General features: G+C 46.4%; 1 protein-coding gene across 10 annotated transcripts in view; it reads right to left on the bottom strand.

Annotated features, from left to right (window-relative positions):
- The window catches only part of LOC142587326 (egl nine homolog 1-like), a 249396-nt gene that overhangs the window by 197090 nt on the left and 37875 nt on the right, over positions 1-14431 (bottom strand). For all 10 annotated transcript variants that reach the window (XR_012829463.1, XM_075698230.1, XM_075698235.1 and 7 more), the window contains exon 3: positions 10201-10486. Coding sequence is in view for 9 of the 10 variants with exons in the window: in XM_075698230.1 (XP_075554345.1) it covers positions 10201-10486 (286 nt within the window). In the remaining variant the exon portion in view is untranslated. The remainder of the gene's footprint in view (positions 1-10200; positions 10487-14431) is intronic.

Genomic DNA, 14431 nt, shown 5'->3' on the forward strand with positions numbered 1-14431 from the left:
CACCGCTGCTGCACGCTTTCGATATATGCAGTACAGACACGTAGATTTAAGTGGATTTCAAGTTTTCCCATGCACACATATTATGCAAAGCTTATTTTTACGATTCATACAGCAAACTTAACCTTCAGCTGCTTCTTAGCAGTTAATCTGCACGCGCAGAAAGATTCAAGATGCACGAGCTTCTAGATAAAATTTATTTCGTACAAGGGAATGGATAAGCAATGGCTGGTGGCAGCAGGGGTGAGTGCTGGTTCTTGGAGCCTTGGGGGGCCGAATTGAAAGCCACTGGAAAGGCAACAAGTTATTACGAGTAACAACAGGTTATTTTTACTGCACTAATCACATAATATGGCAAACTTGCAAAGAAATCATTCATACATTGCAGACTGTAATACGACAATTTTTTTTATCTCTTCATACGCTCAGGTTAATTTACTATAACACAGCGACTATTAGACGTAAACAAAAATAATTTCACAGTCCTACGTCGACTAAGGCAGATCGAACAACCAGCATATTGAAGGCGGTGAATGCTGAAGCTATCACAGCTGTCTCATGTGGGGATGCGTGACTCTCACGCGTCCCCTGATATCTTGTTTTCCCGCATAGCTCCCATCTCCTGCAGTGCGGCTTCGCCGCGTGGCCGGGCGCCCGCGGCAGTCGGAGTGGTTGAAGCGCAGTGCGAGAGATGGCGCGAGTGTTGTGCTGCTAGCGCCGCCTCATGGCGGGGTTACTTGGCTGCGGGAAAGACAAGATGCTCTCTCTTTGGGTCCGGGACGGCAAGCAGCGCGGACATGCCACGCGTGCGCCGATCAATGCGTCTGCAAGACCGTCTCGCGTGGCCGCCTTCGAACGCGCCACCGTTCACGTGACCGTACAGGCAAACGACCAGGCGTTGGGATCCAGCATGGGGCGAACATATTCGCTCGTTATCCAGTCGCGGTGAGTCGGACTTCTAGATTTGTCGTGCGCCCGTCGGCATGTTTTGTGGACAGCAACTTGGCTAGCAGGCATTGATCTATGAAAGGTGAAATAAATGCCCTTGTGACTGTCTGCACTACTGTGTTGTCATTCCTTTGTCCCAACAGCATGGGTGTAAGAACCCCACACTCATCAGCAGGAGCGCACTATGTTTTCGCTTACTACAAGACAATGAACACCAGTACATCAAGCGACCTCATATGAAAAAGCAGAATGCCAACAAAAAAAAAAGAAAGAAAAAAGCAGTGGAGAAAAGCCAGGGTGCAGCAGGCAAGTTGTATCTGCTAGTATTTATTTTGTTTTGAACGCACTGTTCTAGACCCGTATAGTCAGAACAATCGTACAAGCAACACAGCAAATTGGGTGAGTTAGGAAGTTAACATTCTTGACGTACATGTGCAGCGCGACACAGACGTGTCGTCCATTCAACTTGGGAGTCCCGGACCAGGACGAATTTTTCGTCAACTCTGAGGCTTTTCTTTCACGGAACCCGTATGGGTTTCCTTTGTAGCAATTGCTACGAACGGGTGGATGTCAGATTTTCCCTTTATTCATTTTGTGTAATGTGTGGAGCTTGATACATGTTCGAAGTGTTCGCGCAGAGCGTTCGCTTGTTCCCTTGGTCGTCCACTAAGGGCAGAGGGTGGATTTGTTGCCCCTTTATCTTTCTTACGCCATTCCATACTTTGAACACTTGGGTGTAGGAAGTGATGGCCGAGAGAAACCTCTCCCAGCTGCTAGCCCTCCTTGCCTGTCTCCGCGTGCGCCTTCCTTGTGACTTTGCCAGTTTAAATTTTATGAGGTTTTTTGCAGTCGGGGAGCAATACAGCAAACCCCACACTTTGTTTTGTTTCTTTCGTGCCAGTCTGCACTGTTCATTCCAACAGGGTACCCGTCTTTTACAAGAGAGACTTTGTGTTTGGGGAATGAACTTTTCAGCTGCGTCGATTAAAAAACAAGTAAAATATGCTACTGCATTGTCTATGTTAAAATCAGTGATAAGATCTCGTGATAAGTAAGTTGCTTCCTTAAAATCATTCCATTCGGCGGAGGCTAGTTTCCACCGGGGTGTATGTAGGGAGCATTCATGTTGAGGCATTGAATTTAACATTACAGGGAAGTGGTCACTTCCATAGGGATTTTTTATTACATGCCATTGCAAGTCCGGGAAGATTGAAGCCGAGCCAATAGACAGGTCTATTGATGAATATGAATTATTATGAATATTACAATAAGTTGGCTCCTTCTTGTTGAAGAGGCATGCACCGGAGTTAACAAGAAAATTTTCAATGAAACGACCTATCGCGTGACATCGCGAGTCTCCCCACATGGTGTGGTGGGCATTAAAATCGCCTGCGAGTATGCAAGGGTCTGGAAGCTGGTCAATTAGGTTATAAAAATCCCTTTTTTCCAGATGAAAATTAGGGGCTATGTATAAGCAACATACAGTGATCAATTTATTAAAAAGAATTGCCCAAATTGACACTGCCTCAAGGGGCGTCTGAAGGGCGACATGGTGACAAGCTACGGACTTGTCAACAACTATTGCTACACCACCAAATGAGGTATTCGCATCGTTGCAGTCTTTACGGTAGATGGCGTACTAACAAAGAAAGTTTGTTTGTGTGCATTTAAGATGCGTGTCCTGAACACACAGCACCTTTGGGTTATGTTTGTGTAAGAATTCTTTAATGTCATCGAGATTGTGGAGAAGACCTCTAACGTTCCAGTGTATTATTTGTGTAGCCATAATGTTCATGTTTTTATGCTGTGTGTCAAGAGGAGTCAAGTTAGAGAAATGACTTATGGAGCCTTTTCAGGCCCCGTGATTATGGTACGGGTTTTGTCTTTTTTGGAGCGGTCACGAGACTCGCGCCACTCCCGAGGCGCTAGATGCGCCTTCTGGCTCAGGGTTGTGTCCATCGACTCTTGGGAGCCGCTGGACTTCCGCTCACACGGGCGGGGTTATTTAACCGTAGGCCTTGCCTCGAAAAGCAGGGCCTTGGAGGCCACCAGCCCAGAGGTCAATGAACCCTCCTTCGGGGACGGCGCAGCAGCGCTGGCTGCTGATGCCAGGGGGGCTGGTGGCAAGGCCGCAACCACACTCGTTGTGGGTTTGGCCGGAGCCGGAGTCTGCTGTGACGTTGCCCCCTTGCGCGCCGCACCAGCATACCCTGAGGTATGGAAAAAGGAAACACGTTTCCGCGCTTCTTGAAATTACATGTTTTGTTTGATTTTCATTGTGATTATGTCTTTTTCTTTTTTCCATGTAGGGCAAGTTCTAGAGTATGTTGCGTGTCCACCATCACAGTTGGGACAGTGGAGTGCACCATTACAGTTGTTTGATTCATGTTCGTGTTCGCCACACTTTGCACAGGTTAGTTGGCCACGGCAGCTTTGCGAACCATGGCCATATCTCTGACACTTGAAGCATCTTCGGGGGTTTGGGATGTAAGGCCCGACTAATTTTGGTATATGCCGTTTCTAGGGTTTCTGGTAGCACGCTCGATGCGAAGGTAAGGATGAGATGCTTAGTAGGAATATCTTGGTTGTCTCGCTTGATCTTTATTCTTTGCACTTGAATAACATTGTGTTCTTTCCAGCCCTCCAGGAGCTCTTCCTTGCTTAGGCTCAATAGATCTTCATCAGAGATGACTCCTTTGCACGTGTTCAATGATCGGTGGGGAGTAACGGTGTTTGCCACATTACAGAATGCTAGGAGATTAGAGAGTTTGCCATGCTGTTGAGTGTCGCGGGCCTCAAGAAGAAGGTCGTCACTGCTCATTTTCGTCACTTTGTAGCCAGCACCTAGTGTGTCGGTAAGGCATTTAGCTACGATGAAAGGTGAGATAGTTCTACCTGTCTTTTCGGGATCTTGACTGTGTATCACATGAAAGCGGGGAAAAGTTTCTTTGTGCTGGCTGAATAGCTGAAAAGTTTCTTCAGTGCGTCCTCTTTTTCAAAGAGGATGATCAGAAAGGGGGGGAATGACATCTTAGCCATGCAGAATAATTTAATTTTGGCAGCTATGCAAGCCGCCCACCACCGAGCCCAACAAGGGGACGCCACGAGTCCGGGAGGAAACGCAGACGCCAGCTGTACGTAGCCACTATAACCCGATATAAAATACCCAAGGTTGGATACATAAACCAGGTTAACCCTTGCCGCCTAGAAATTTGGAAGTGAGAAGACGTGATAAGAAGACAGGAAAGAAGAGATAGCGAGAGGGAAAGCAAAAGATTGAATAGAGGGACAGGAAAAGGTGACTGCCGATTTCCTCCAGGTGGGTCAGTCTGGAGGGGCCGTCTATGTGAAGCAGAGGCCAAAGAGGTGTGTTGCCTCCACCGGGGGGCCTTAAAGGTCCAAGCACCCAGCATCGGCTCAACCTCCAGGATCCCCCTTTCCCCCGACACGGCTAAGCCACGCACAGCTACACACGGGAGGGTCCAACCCTCGTGTGCTCGGGTACTTGGTGTCACAACACACCAAACGCCTGCTCACGCAGACGCCCCTGCGGGGCTGAACTCACCTCCGTAAACAAGGTGAATGCATCTAGCATATCCTGTCACTTTCGGAGCTGGCCGGTCTCGTCCGTCCGCGCGGCACCGCGTAGAAGGCTTTGTCAACCTTCCATGCCGTTTGCGCAGTTTGGTGCGCAGTACCCCGGCATACTGGAATACAAGTGCTGAAATGATGTGTTTCGTACCACTTCACGAAAGTCATTAACTTAATATTGCCACCTGGTTTTTTAAGCCAGCAAGCAGTCAGCATTGCGTGCCCAGCAAAAGCGGCGTAGACAACGATGGAGTCAAGGAAGATCCTGCGCCAGCTGGAGTACTGTCCCTTCGTGTCTGGCTGCCGGTACTGTTGCTTGCTCTTGCCTTAGCGTGTGACAAACTGGTGGAGGTGTGGGGTTCTCTAATCTATGCACCAAACCCCTCCGCTCAGCAGGAGCTCCAGCCCCTTACTGGTGGTTATGCCTGTACACCGCGCCAGCCGAAGGATCCGTGGACAAGCCCGAGTTTGGACTCCTCCCAGAGAAAATGGCAGCTCCGACCACCCCAACCGGTATGAAAGGCACAACACCGATTCATTGTACGCTCAATCCGCAAACACCGAATCCCTTTCACAGCGCCATACATGAGGATGTTGAAGAGTGGCTGGTGCACTATGAACGTGTTGCCATGTTCAACAAGTGGGATGATGCAGAAAACCGAAAAACATATATTTCAGCCTTAACAATGACGCAAGTGTTTGGTATGAGAACCGTGCAGATGCCCCGACTTCATGGGTAGAATTCAAACGCCGGCTTCTTGAGACGTATGGGAGCCCTGATCGCCGAGAGTGAGCTGAGCGTGATTTCCAGTCCCGTATACAAATGCCGAACGAAGGTGTCGCAGCGCATGTCAATGACATGATGTGTCTCTTTCGACGAGCCGACCCCAGCATGTCGGAAGAAAAGAAGGTACGGTACCTGATGCGCGGAGTGAAAGAGCAGCTGTTCGGCGGTCTCGTGCGCAGTCCTCCCAAGACTGTCAGGATTTCTTTCTGAGGCCGTCACCATGGAACAGACTCTTCGGCAGCGGGCACTACCATACGAACGCCAAGTGAAAGCTGTCTCCCCTATGGACTTCTTTGGAGCTCTCAGGGGCCACATCGATTTCTTTCGAAAGCTCATTCGTTCTGTAAACCGCGAAGAACTCCAGAAACTGTCAGTACCCTCATAGCCGATGCTCAGCTCCTTGTCCAGCGTTCTCCGTGACGAAGTCCAGCATGCGCTAGGAGAACCACCCTTCAACACAGAAGCTTGACTGCTAAGAACTGACAGCCCCCGTATGTCATATTAGCAAGCTTTGAGGCAACCTGCCCCACCTTCCTCCCCGCGTCGCACCATGTGCCCGGCTATGCTACAGCCCGTTCAAGCGGCCTCGTATTACCAGGACCCCCAAAAAGCCCCAAGGAAATCACACGTGTGGCGGGCACCTGATCGCAGTCCGCTTTGCTTTCACTGTGGCGAAGCTGGGCATGTCTACCCCCAGTGCTATTGAGAGCTCGTACTACGCGGATTCTCAGCAAAGTCGCCGCGACCTAGGTTCGGCCAGCATTCTCCTGAAATTGTAGAATACATTACCCAGCAGCACGGATCCCCATCGGCTCGACACCAGTCACGCTCCCCTATGCCGTGGCGGTTTTCTCCGACTCACTGTACATATCTGAGCGTGGTGCAGCACCAATCGCCCCGCCTGCGCCGGGAATACTAACCACAGTGGCCCACGGGGGCGAGGCCGAGTTAAGGCCCATCCTCACTTAGAAGGCGGCATCGCGTCCATTCCTCACCCACTTTCGCGACGGTTGTCGTCATTTTGCCTACGAGAGGGTATCTTACACAAAAGAAACACAGGTGCGTGCGACAAACCACATCTTCTAGTAGTGCCTCAAGCTTTTCGCGACAACATCCTATTAGCCTGCCACAACGAGCCGACAACTGGTGACTTGGGCTGCTCAAGGACTCTGGACAGGGTACGGCAACTGTACTCCTGGCCTAGACTGACTGCTTGCGTGCTACGTGAAAGGAGCGCCGCAAGTCACCACCCTTGAAGCCTGCAGACCTTCTACAACCCATCGACCCTCCACGTACGCCGTTTGATCAAGTTGGAATGTACTTTCTTGGACCATTTCCCTTGTCTTCCTCCAGCAATAAGCGGATCATTATTGCAACTCATTACTTGACGCGTTACGCTGAGACGAAGGCACTACCACGCGGGACAGGATCTGAAGTTGCCCAGTTTTTTAGCATCACATTGTGCTTCGGCATGGCGCACCGCCATTCATCATCACTTACCGAGGGACGGCATTTACGGCGAAGCTTCTGGACGACATCTTCAAGTTGAGTTACACGAGTCATCGAAAGGGCACTGCATACCACCCTCAGGCTAATGGCTTGACAGAAAGACAAAACACTGGCACACATGATCTCTATGTACATGGATGTGCAGTACAAAACGTGGGACGAAATCCTGCCATATGTAAAGTACAACACTGCCACACAGGAAACTACATGATTCACGCCGTTTCGCCTTGTTTGCGGTTGAGATGTTCAAACCACTTTGCTGGACGCCATGATTTCGTGTGAAGAAATCGATTAGCTCGATCAGTTAGCTCCTGACGTCGAGGAGTACATTCAACGCGCCGAGGAAGCACGTCAACTGGCCTGTGTGCACATAAGACAGCAGCAGTGTACAGATGCAATAAGGTACAATCTCCACCATCTACAAGTTACCTATGAGTCTGGTGACCAAGTATGGGTTTGGACCCTGTCACAGACCAGCGCCAACCATGTTATATATATATTTCTTTAGAGTGCGTTGTTTCGGGCCTCCAGTTCCGAAGCTACGGCAGGAGGCCGCGAGAGAGGGCCAAGAGGACTGCCCAGGGTCGAGGGGCATCTGGGACGGTCGGCTTTGTGAGGTGCGCAAGTGGCTGTTCTTCGGAGGCAGCTCCACTGTCCCCTTCGACGGAGTCGGGGCTTGGCCTTGGTGTCAGGTTACCAGAGCGGAGCAGGCAGAGCGCACGGCGAAGACAGTTGTGCGCTCTGTGTCCACTGTTCGGTCGCTTCCGCTGGTTGGGATCGCAGCTTTGAAATATCGTGTGCAGGGTCGTTTCCTGGTGGGATTGAATGAAGTTTCTTCTTCTAGCGATGCAATGTCAATGGTGCAATTCTATAATGCTTCACAACCTCCACTTGCCTTTGACCGCTGTCCAGCATTGAAGGGTATTGAGCTTGTCTGAAAGACAGTCGCTTCCGTCTTGTCAACCTCATTACGAAAGTGGGTGCACAAACTGCAATCCTGCTGCTGTTATCCAAAACGAAGATGGCCAAAGAAAACTGATGGGAAAGAAACAATAGACACACCATGTTACTCGTTTTCGTCTCCCGCAAGGCCGCTTAGATGGCGCTGTAAGCACAAGCGATGTTACACCGCTGCCACTAGACGGGCAATCTGGGGGCGACGGGCATCGGCTATGCGAGCCCTGCAGAGTGCACAACTGCATTGAGCTGATTTCAAAAATGAGCCAGGGTCCACTGATAAAGTTCATTCAACTGAAATATTTGCTCTTCAGAAATTTCTTTAACTGAAAATTTTTTTGATAGAATGCATGGGAAAACTGAAGGGGATTTTCTAAAAGTTTGTTATTTGAAATATTCGATAAATCGACATTTGTACAGCAGAGAGTTTATAGCTGTAAGTCGTTATACCAAAACATTGTGTATTTGGCTCACGTGAATAGTAAAATTTAGTAATTCGCACTAACTCTATGCTCAAACACAGGACGTACACAGAAAGTACAAAAATGAGGTAAGACAAAAAAAAATAAACCAAACGGACTAGCACTCATATGGACATCCACACGAGGCAAGAAATGTGTTCTGTGGTCGGGACCAAAAAAAATGCTTCGCAGTTCTTTGGAAGGAGACGCAACTACAGAAAAAAAAAAGTTTGTTTCTCCAGTACACTATATTAACATCACCATGTAAAATACGGCTTGAGGTGTATGATATGTACAATCTCTGCGCGTGGTAACCGCTGCTTGGGCGATGCCAGGTCTCCATCTGGAATCACTTCACAGTTCACGTTGCTTAGATGCCTTACTACTGTGTGTGTGGCAACTGGAAGGTTAAGTAGTCACGGTGGCATGTTCAGTGCATTTGAATCAACACAAAGATCGGCAACAATGTCCCCATCAACATCAGGAAGGCAGCCGAGATGGTCACAGGCTACTGGTGGACAGTAACACCAGGTAGAATTAGAAAGTGCTGGCATAAATCAGGCCCTTCCCCCCCTGTACGGTGAAAGTGAGGACGAGGGACAGTGCGACGAGGTGACCGCCCCCAGCATGTGTACAGAGGTCCGTCACCAGTTGGATGCTGACAGCAACACTTTGTGTGAAGACTATGTACAGTGTGACAGTGACCTCGTTACCTGTGCTGAACTATCAGAATGGGAAACTGTTTCCAGTGTTTGTCCAGAACAAGAGTGCTACGAGGAAGATGCAATGGTAGATTCAAATCCTGTGTAACTCTAGCCGAGGCTTTAGGATACCTTAGAATGTTGCAAGACTCCCTCTTCAACAAGCTGTGCCAGAGGAAGTGCACAAAAACATACTCTCTGGACAGCTTTGTTACTTCCTGTGATTCAAGAGCACCAGTGCAAATGAAAATGACAGATTTTATTTCAAAATGAGATAGGCTGCAATGTAACTGTAACACACCTTGTATGTATTGATGTACATAACTTCATAAACTGCATTTCACAATGTTCCAAGATAACAATTTAGCCCAACTTGCTATATTAATAAATGCATGTGCATATCATTATTGAATATTTGAAGTTAAGTATTCAAATTCGATTCATATTTGAAACTCTTGATATTTGCACACCCCTAGTACAAAGCATTTATCTGCCACTTCATGAATGTCTAGCTTCACATAGATATTAATGTGAGTTGAACCAGCATTGCACATTTCGTGTCTTTTTGTGCAATATTTAATTAAAAAATTTCAAGAAAGCTTTGCTTGACAGCGATTCCAACATGCATGTTGAATTTGCCGTAAATATTTTTTAAAGTCAGTTTTGCTCTAAATCAGATGCAAATAATGAAAAATCACATAATGAAAAACGCAAGATCTTTATCACAATTTAAAAGAGAACTAAAAATGCAGTTTTTATTGCTAGATTAATGACAAGGATTACTGTAGTCTGTCCTTGTTCGCTTTTTCTTTTTTTATTTTGTTGTTGTAAATAAGCTGTTGATATTTTGTTCCCACACAATTTTTCCTGCTACCATGAGATATGCTACACTATGTTATTATTTGTAATCAATTCTGTATTTTGTTCTGTAACCATTCTTTTCTTATTGCTTGTATACTTCCTTATATGCTACTGTTGCTTTGAGATTTTAACTATAATAACTGTTTTTGTACAGGAGGTCCCGATACAATCTTTGACTATGGGACCTCCTTCTGTATACTAAATACTTGTAATGTAACCCAACTTCTAATAATAAATTCTGATTCTGATTCTGAAATGAAAATTTGTAGAATTATTTGTGTCACTATGACAATCGTAAACAAGCTCTAAAAATCCAACACATCAGAATAAAATCATGAAACTTGGCAAGTAAGCCTAATCCACACAGGACATTTCTTGCTCTTCTTACCATTGGCCAAGTCACCATCATTGCCACCACCAGGGCCGCCCTCAGCGCTGAGTCCTAAAGAGGACAGGGTGTCGTTCCACCAAGCCTGGTTGACCGGGTCATTGGGGTCATAATTTGGAATGTCTGCAGCAATGCTGGCAGCATCTGGGAGTACTGGTGGTGCCGTTGAAGGCGCTGGTGACTCCACAACAGCGGCGGGCATCACCGAAGGCACAGCACCTGGCACAATAGGGGGCGCAGGCGAAGCCGGAAGCAGCGGCGGCGGAGACACAGGTGCTGGAGGGTGCTGCGCATTACATTTATCACACCTAAAATTTTCACAAAATAAAAAGCTGCAAATCCCAACCTATATCTGAATGTTCCAAGAATCCAACCTAACATTGTTGTTGCACAATCATTAACTCTTTCGTTACCACAAGAAAATGGTTGTTTTTATGTCTCTGAAAAATATGTCTCTGAAAAAATATATTCCTGCACACATTGCTGCATAGTATATAGTGCATAATGAAATGTTCTTTCCAAAGATATACGTTGCCAAAAAAAAATAATAAGTAAAACGAAAAAATTCTAGAAAGTGCAATTTTTGCTGCCTGTTGATAAAAACAATAATGAAAAACATCATATCTACAGAAATATTATCAAAGAGCATTCAAAATATACATTTTAAAGTTAAATAACCCCGGAACACTGTCTGAAAAAATAAATGCTCAGTACACCGCGGTTATTTGGATACAGAGGCGAAACTAAGACCAGTTAATCGTTCATGCCATGCGGTGAAGCAGTTTCAGGATTTTGTGCAGCATATGTGCCCTCCAAATTTTCCCACAACACATACGGTTTTTGTTCAACTTCCTCGTAACACATTTTGCAGTTCTGCTTTTGGCCTCTTCTGAGGATGGTCCAATGAGAAGTCCAAGGAACGTACTTCACCAGTTCGTCTAGAGTCATGTACCTCTTCCAGGACCGATCGCTTTCAGCGTAGCTGGGCAACTACAAGGTTATGCATCCAAGCATATCTGTTTGCATTTTTGCACACTGTCTTTATCACCTCTGCAGAGAAGAACAGTAGAAAAAAATCCCACACCGTTGTGAACTGTCTTGCACTGATCCGTAGTGTTGAGTCGAGATGTGCCACGGCCTTCTTGGCATAAACGGTAGTTTCATTGCTGCCGATGGCAGCACATCATAACCAAGCGTAGTATGCACCCTGAAGATAATCAGTGGAGCTCTCAGGTCGTGGAAAAAGGTCAGCAGATAAGCACCCACAAGGAAGGAGACCACTCAAGGCCGTAAAGGAAACTCCCCGGTGAACAGCTGCGGATGTGCCATGCTGACTCAAAACATTGTTGCAGTCAGAGCTTGAATCCGTTTTGCTGTCACCTTCGGAACCATAGCTCGAGTCATCATCACTAGATTGAAGTGCGGGTGCAGCATAGTTTTGATCAAGACACCTTTTTCGCAATACAGCAGCACAGGACGATGCCATAGGAGCGACTTTCAATAACTGTGCAGTGACACTGGCAGTGGCCCTTGCCGGGATTTTACGAGAGAAGCGTCACCGAAACTCTTGGAAATTGGCTCCAAAAGCAGCATCCACATGTTGGACATGCGGCGGACTTTGAGAAATACACTTCGGCAGAATAAAACGACTCAGACTTCAAACTAAAGCTCACTAGTGAACGGGTGGCGTAATTTTCGGTTAATTATCACCGCTCAGCACTGCTGGACTTAGGTAATGCCGACGATATAATTTATTTCGTGACATGCTGGGAGTCATCTGATTACAAAACTTTGATGCTAGTGCGGTGTAATCGTAAGCGGCATGCTTTTTTTTGAGCGCAGCAGAAGGTGACAGCCATGCTTCTTTTCGCCACAACATACGCACATCGCCGGAGTGTGAAAATTTTAACTGATTCTGAAAGTGCAGTGCCTGTACTTACTCCATTACCTTATATGGATAAGAAATGGCTCCAATAAGTCGAGATTGGCGCTCTAAGGCATCATTCACTGGCGATCGATTTGAATAGGCATGGTAGCGAAAGAGTTAACCCCCTCACTGCACTAGAATGAACATTTTCATGTGCTCTTACTTTATTTCTCTCAGACACAGTAGCGAACAAGAACCAGCTGTGACTTATTTTCCTAAAGACCACTGAAAGCGTCGAAGTGATGCTGCCCTGATGTGTTGCAGTGAAAAAGGTGCTGGCACTAGTTGACACCAACTGGTCCTGGTGTAGAAAACATGTTAGAAAATAAATAAGTCTTCATACTTCTTAATCTGTACTTTTAAACATTTTAATGCAAAACAAAATAAACACGATACATGAAAAAGAAACAGCACTACAAAGACGTGAACTAAAAGAAGAACGTGCCTGTCCGTCGTATATGTTCTTCTAGTCTGTGTCTGCAACTAGTCCTAATTGCGCTAGCATGTTCTCCCACCCAGTACAGACTGAGTTGCTGTTCTTGGATATTTGACGTGAAGCTTTCCACATCTATTAGTCACGCCTGTGCGTTTGAAAATTCTTACATATATATCCTCCCTCCTTGCAGCACTTCAGTTTGCTTAGTCAATGTATCATGTAGAAGCCATCATAAAATGTGATGTTAACATCGCACGATACCCTGCACAAGAAACATGCGACTGCTTTTGCCTTGCTTTGTTAACACTCCCCCCCCCACCCAACCCCCCTTGCACTCTCACACTCTCTCTGTTAAGGTCCTCAATCATTTGTTGTAATTCGTCTGCACTGTAGCTGAATAGAACAGTGTCATCGGCAAACCGAAGGTTGCCGAGATATTCAGCGTCGATCCTTACTCCTAAGCCTTCCCAGTTTAATAGCTTGAATACTTCTTCAAGCGTGCAGTGAATAGCATTGGAGAGATTGTGTCTCCCTGTCTGACCCCTTTCTTTCTAGGTATCTTCCTGCTTTTCTTGTGTAGAATTAAGGAAGCTGTGGAACCTCTGTACAGGTCAGTATAGAATTCTTCCACTTCGTTTACTATATCTTCAAGATTGTTGACGATATTATACTGCTTATCTTTCAGTGCATACATCTTGGTTTGTCCTATGCCAAGTTTCCTTCTCAATGATTTCAGGCTGCGTCCATTTTTTTACAGCTTCTTCAGTCTTTTCCACATTATAGTTTTGCATATCACTTATTTTCACCTTGTTGATCAGTTTTGACAGTTCTGCGAATTCTATCTTATCTCTTGAGTAGGACACTTTCATTCTTTGTGGTTTCTTTATTAGGTCCTTAGTTACTTAGGAGAGCTTGCCTACTGGTTGCCTTGGTGCCTTGCCTTCCACTTTAATTGCTGCCTCTGAAGCCAACCTAGTTACAGTTTCATTAATTACCTCTACGTCATCATCATCATCTCTCTGTTCTAAGGCTGCATATTTGTTTGCAAGTACCAGCCTAAATTTGTCTGCTTTTACCCTTACTGCCTCTAAGTTGACCTGTTTTTTCTTGACCAATTTTACTCTTTCTCTCTTCAAATTGAGGTGAATCCTAGCCCTCACTAACCTATGATCACTGCACTCTATCCTACCTATCACTTCTACATTCTGCACTATGCTGGGATCAGCAGAAAGTATGAAATCAAGTTCATTCCTTGTTTCACCATTAGGGCTTTTCCAGGTCAACTTTCTGTTGCTACGTTTCCTGAAAAACGTGTTCATTATTTGAAGCTTATTTCTTTCTGTGAATTCTACCAGCATCTCTCCTCTAGTGTTCCTAGAATCAACACGTAATTGCCAATTGCTTGTTCACCAGCCTGCTTTTACCCCTTTCTGCTGAAATTAGTAGCTAATGACGCAGTAATCGTGGCACAAAACATCACTGGCAAGCGTGACAGGGTAATTATTTGGGACCGACCAGTCCAAGTTTTGGTTTCAGAGAGCAACGAGATGGACCAAAGAAGGATGTAAACACAGCTGCGCACGTGAACACATATAACTGTGACGTGCGCAGGCCAGTGTGCGCGCTTCGTGTTGCTAGTTCGTCTGCTACTCCTGCACATGCTTTGCAATGTCTTCGCCATCATTGCCGTCCTCATTTTCATCATCCATGGCGACTATTTCCTGCACGTGGGAGCTTCTTTCTTGGCGAGGATGCAGGAGATACCTCTGCACGGAGCGCAACCTGCCTGAAGTGCCCGCAGGCAATTGTGACCAGTCTTGTTTCGAAGCTTAGACTACTAACTTTTCCGCCCAAAGCCCCACCCCGCC

Source organism: Dermacentor variabilis, chromosome 7, assembly GCF_050947875.1.
Source record: "Dermacentor variabilis isolate Ectoservices chromosome 7, ASM5094787v1, whole genome shotgun sequence".
In the NCBI taxonomy this organism is placed as follows: Eukaryota; Metazoa; Arthropoda; class Arachnida; order Ixodida; family Ixodidae; genus Dermacentor; species Dermacentor variabilis.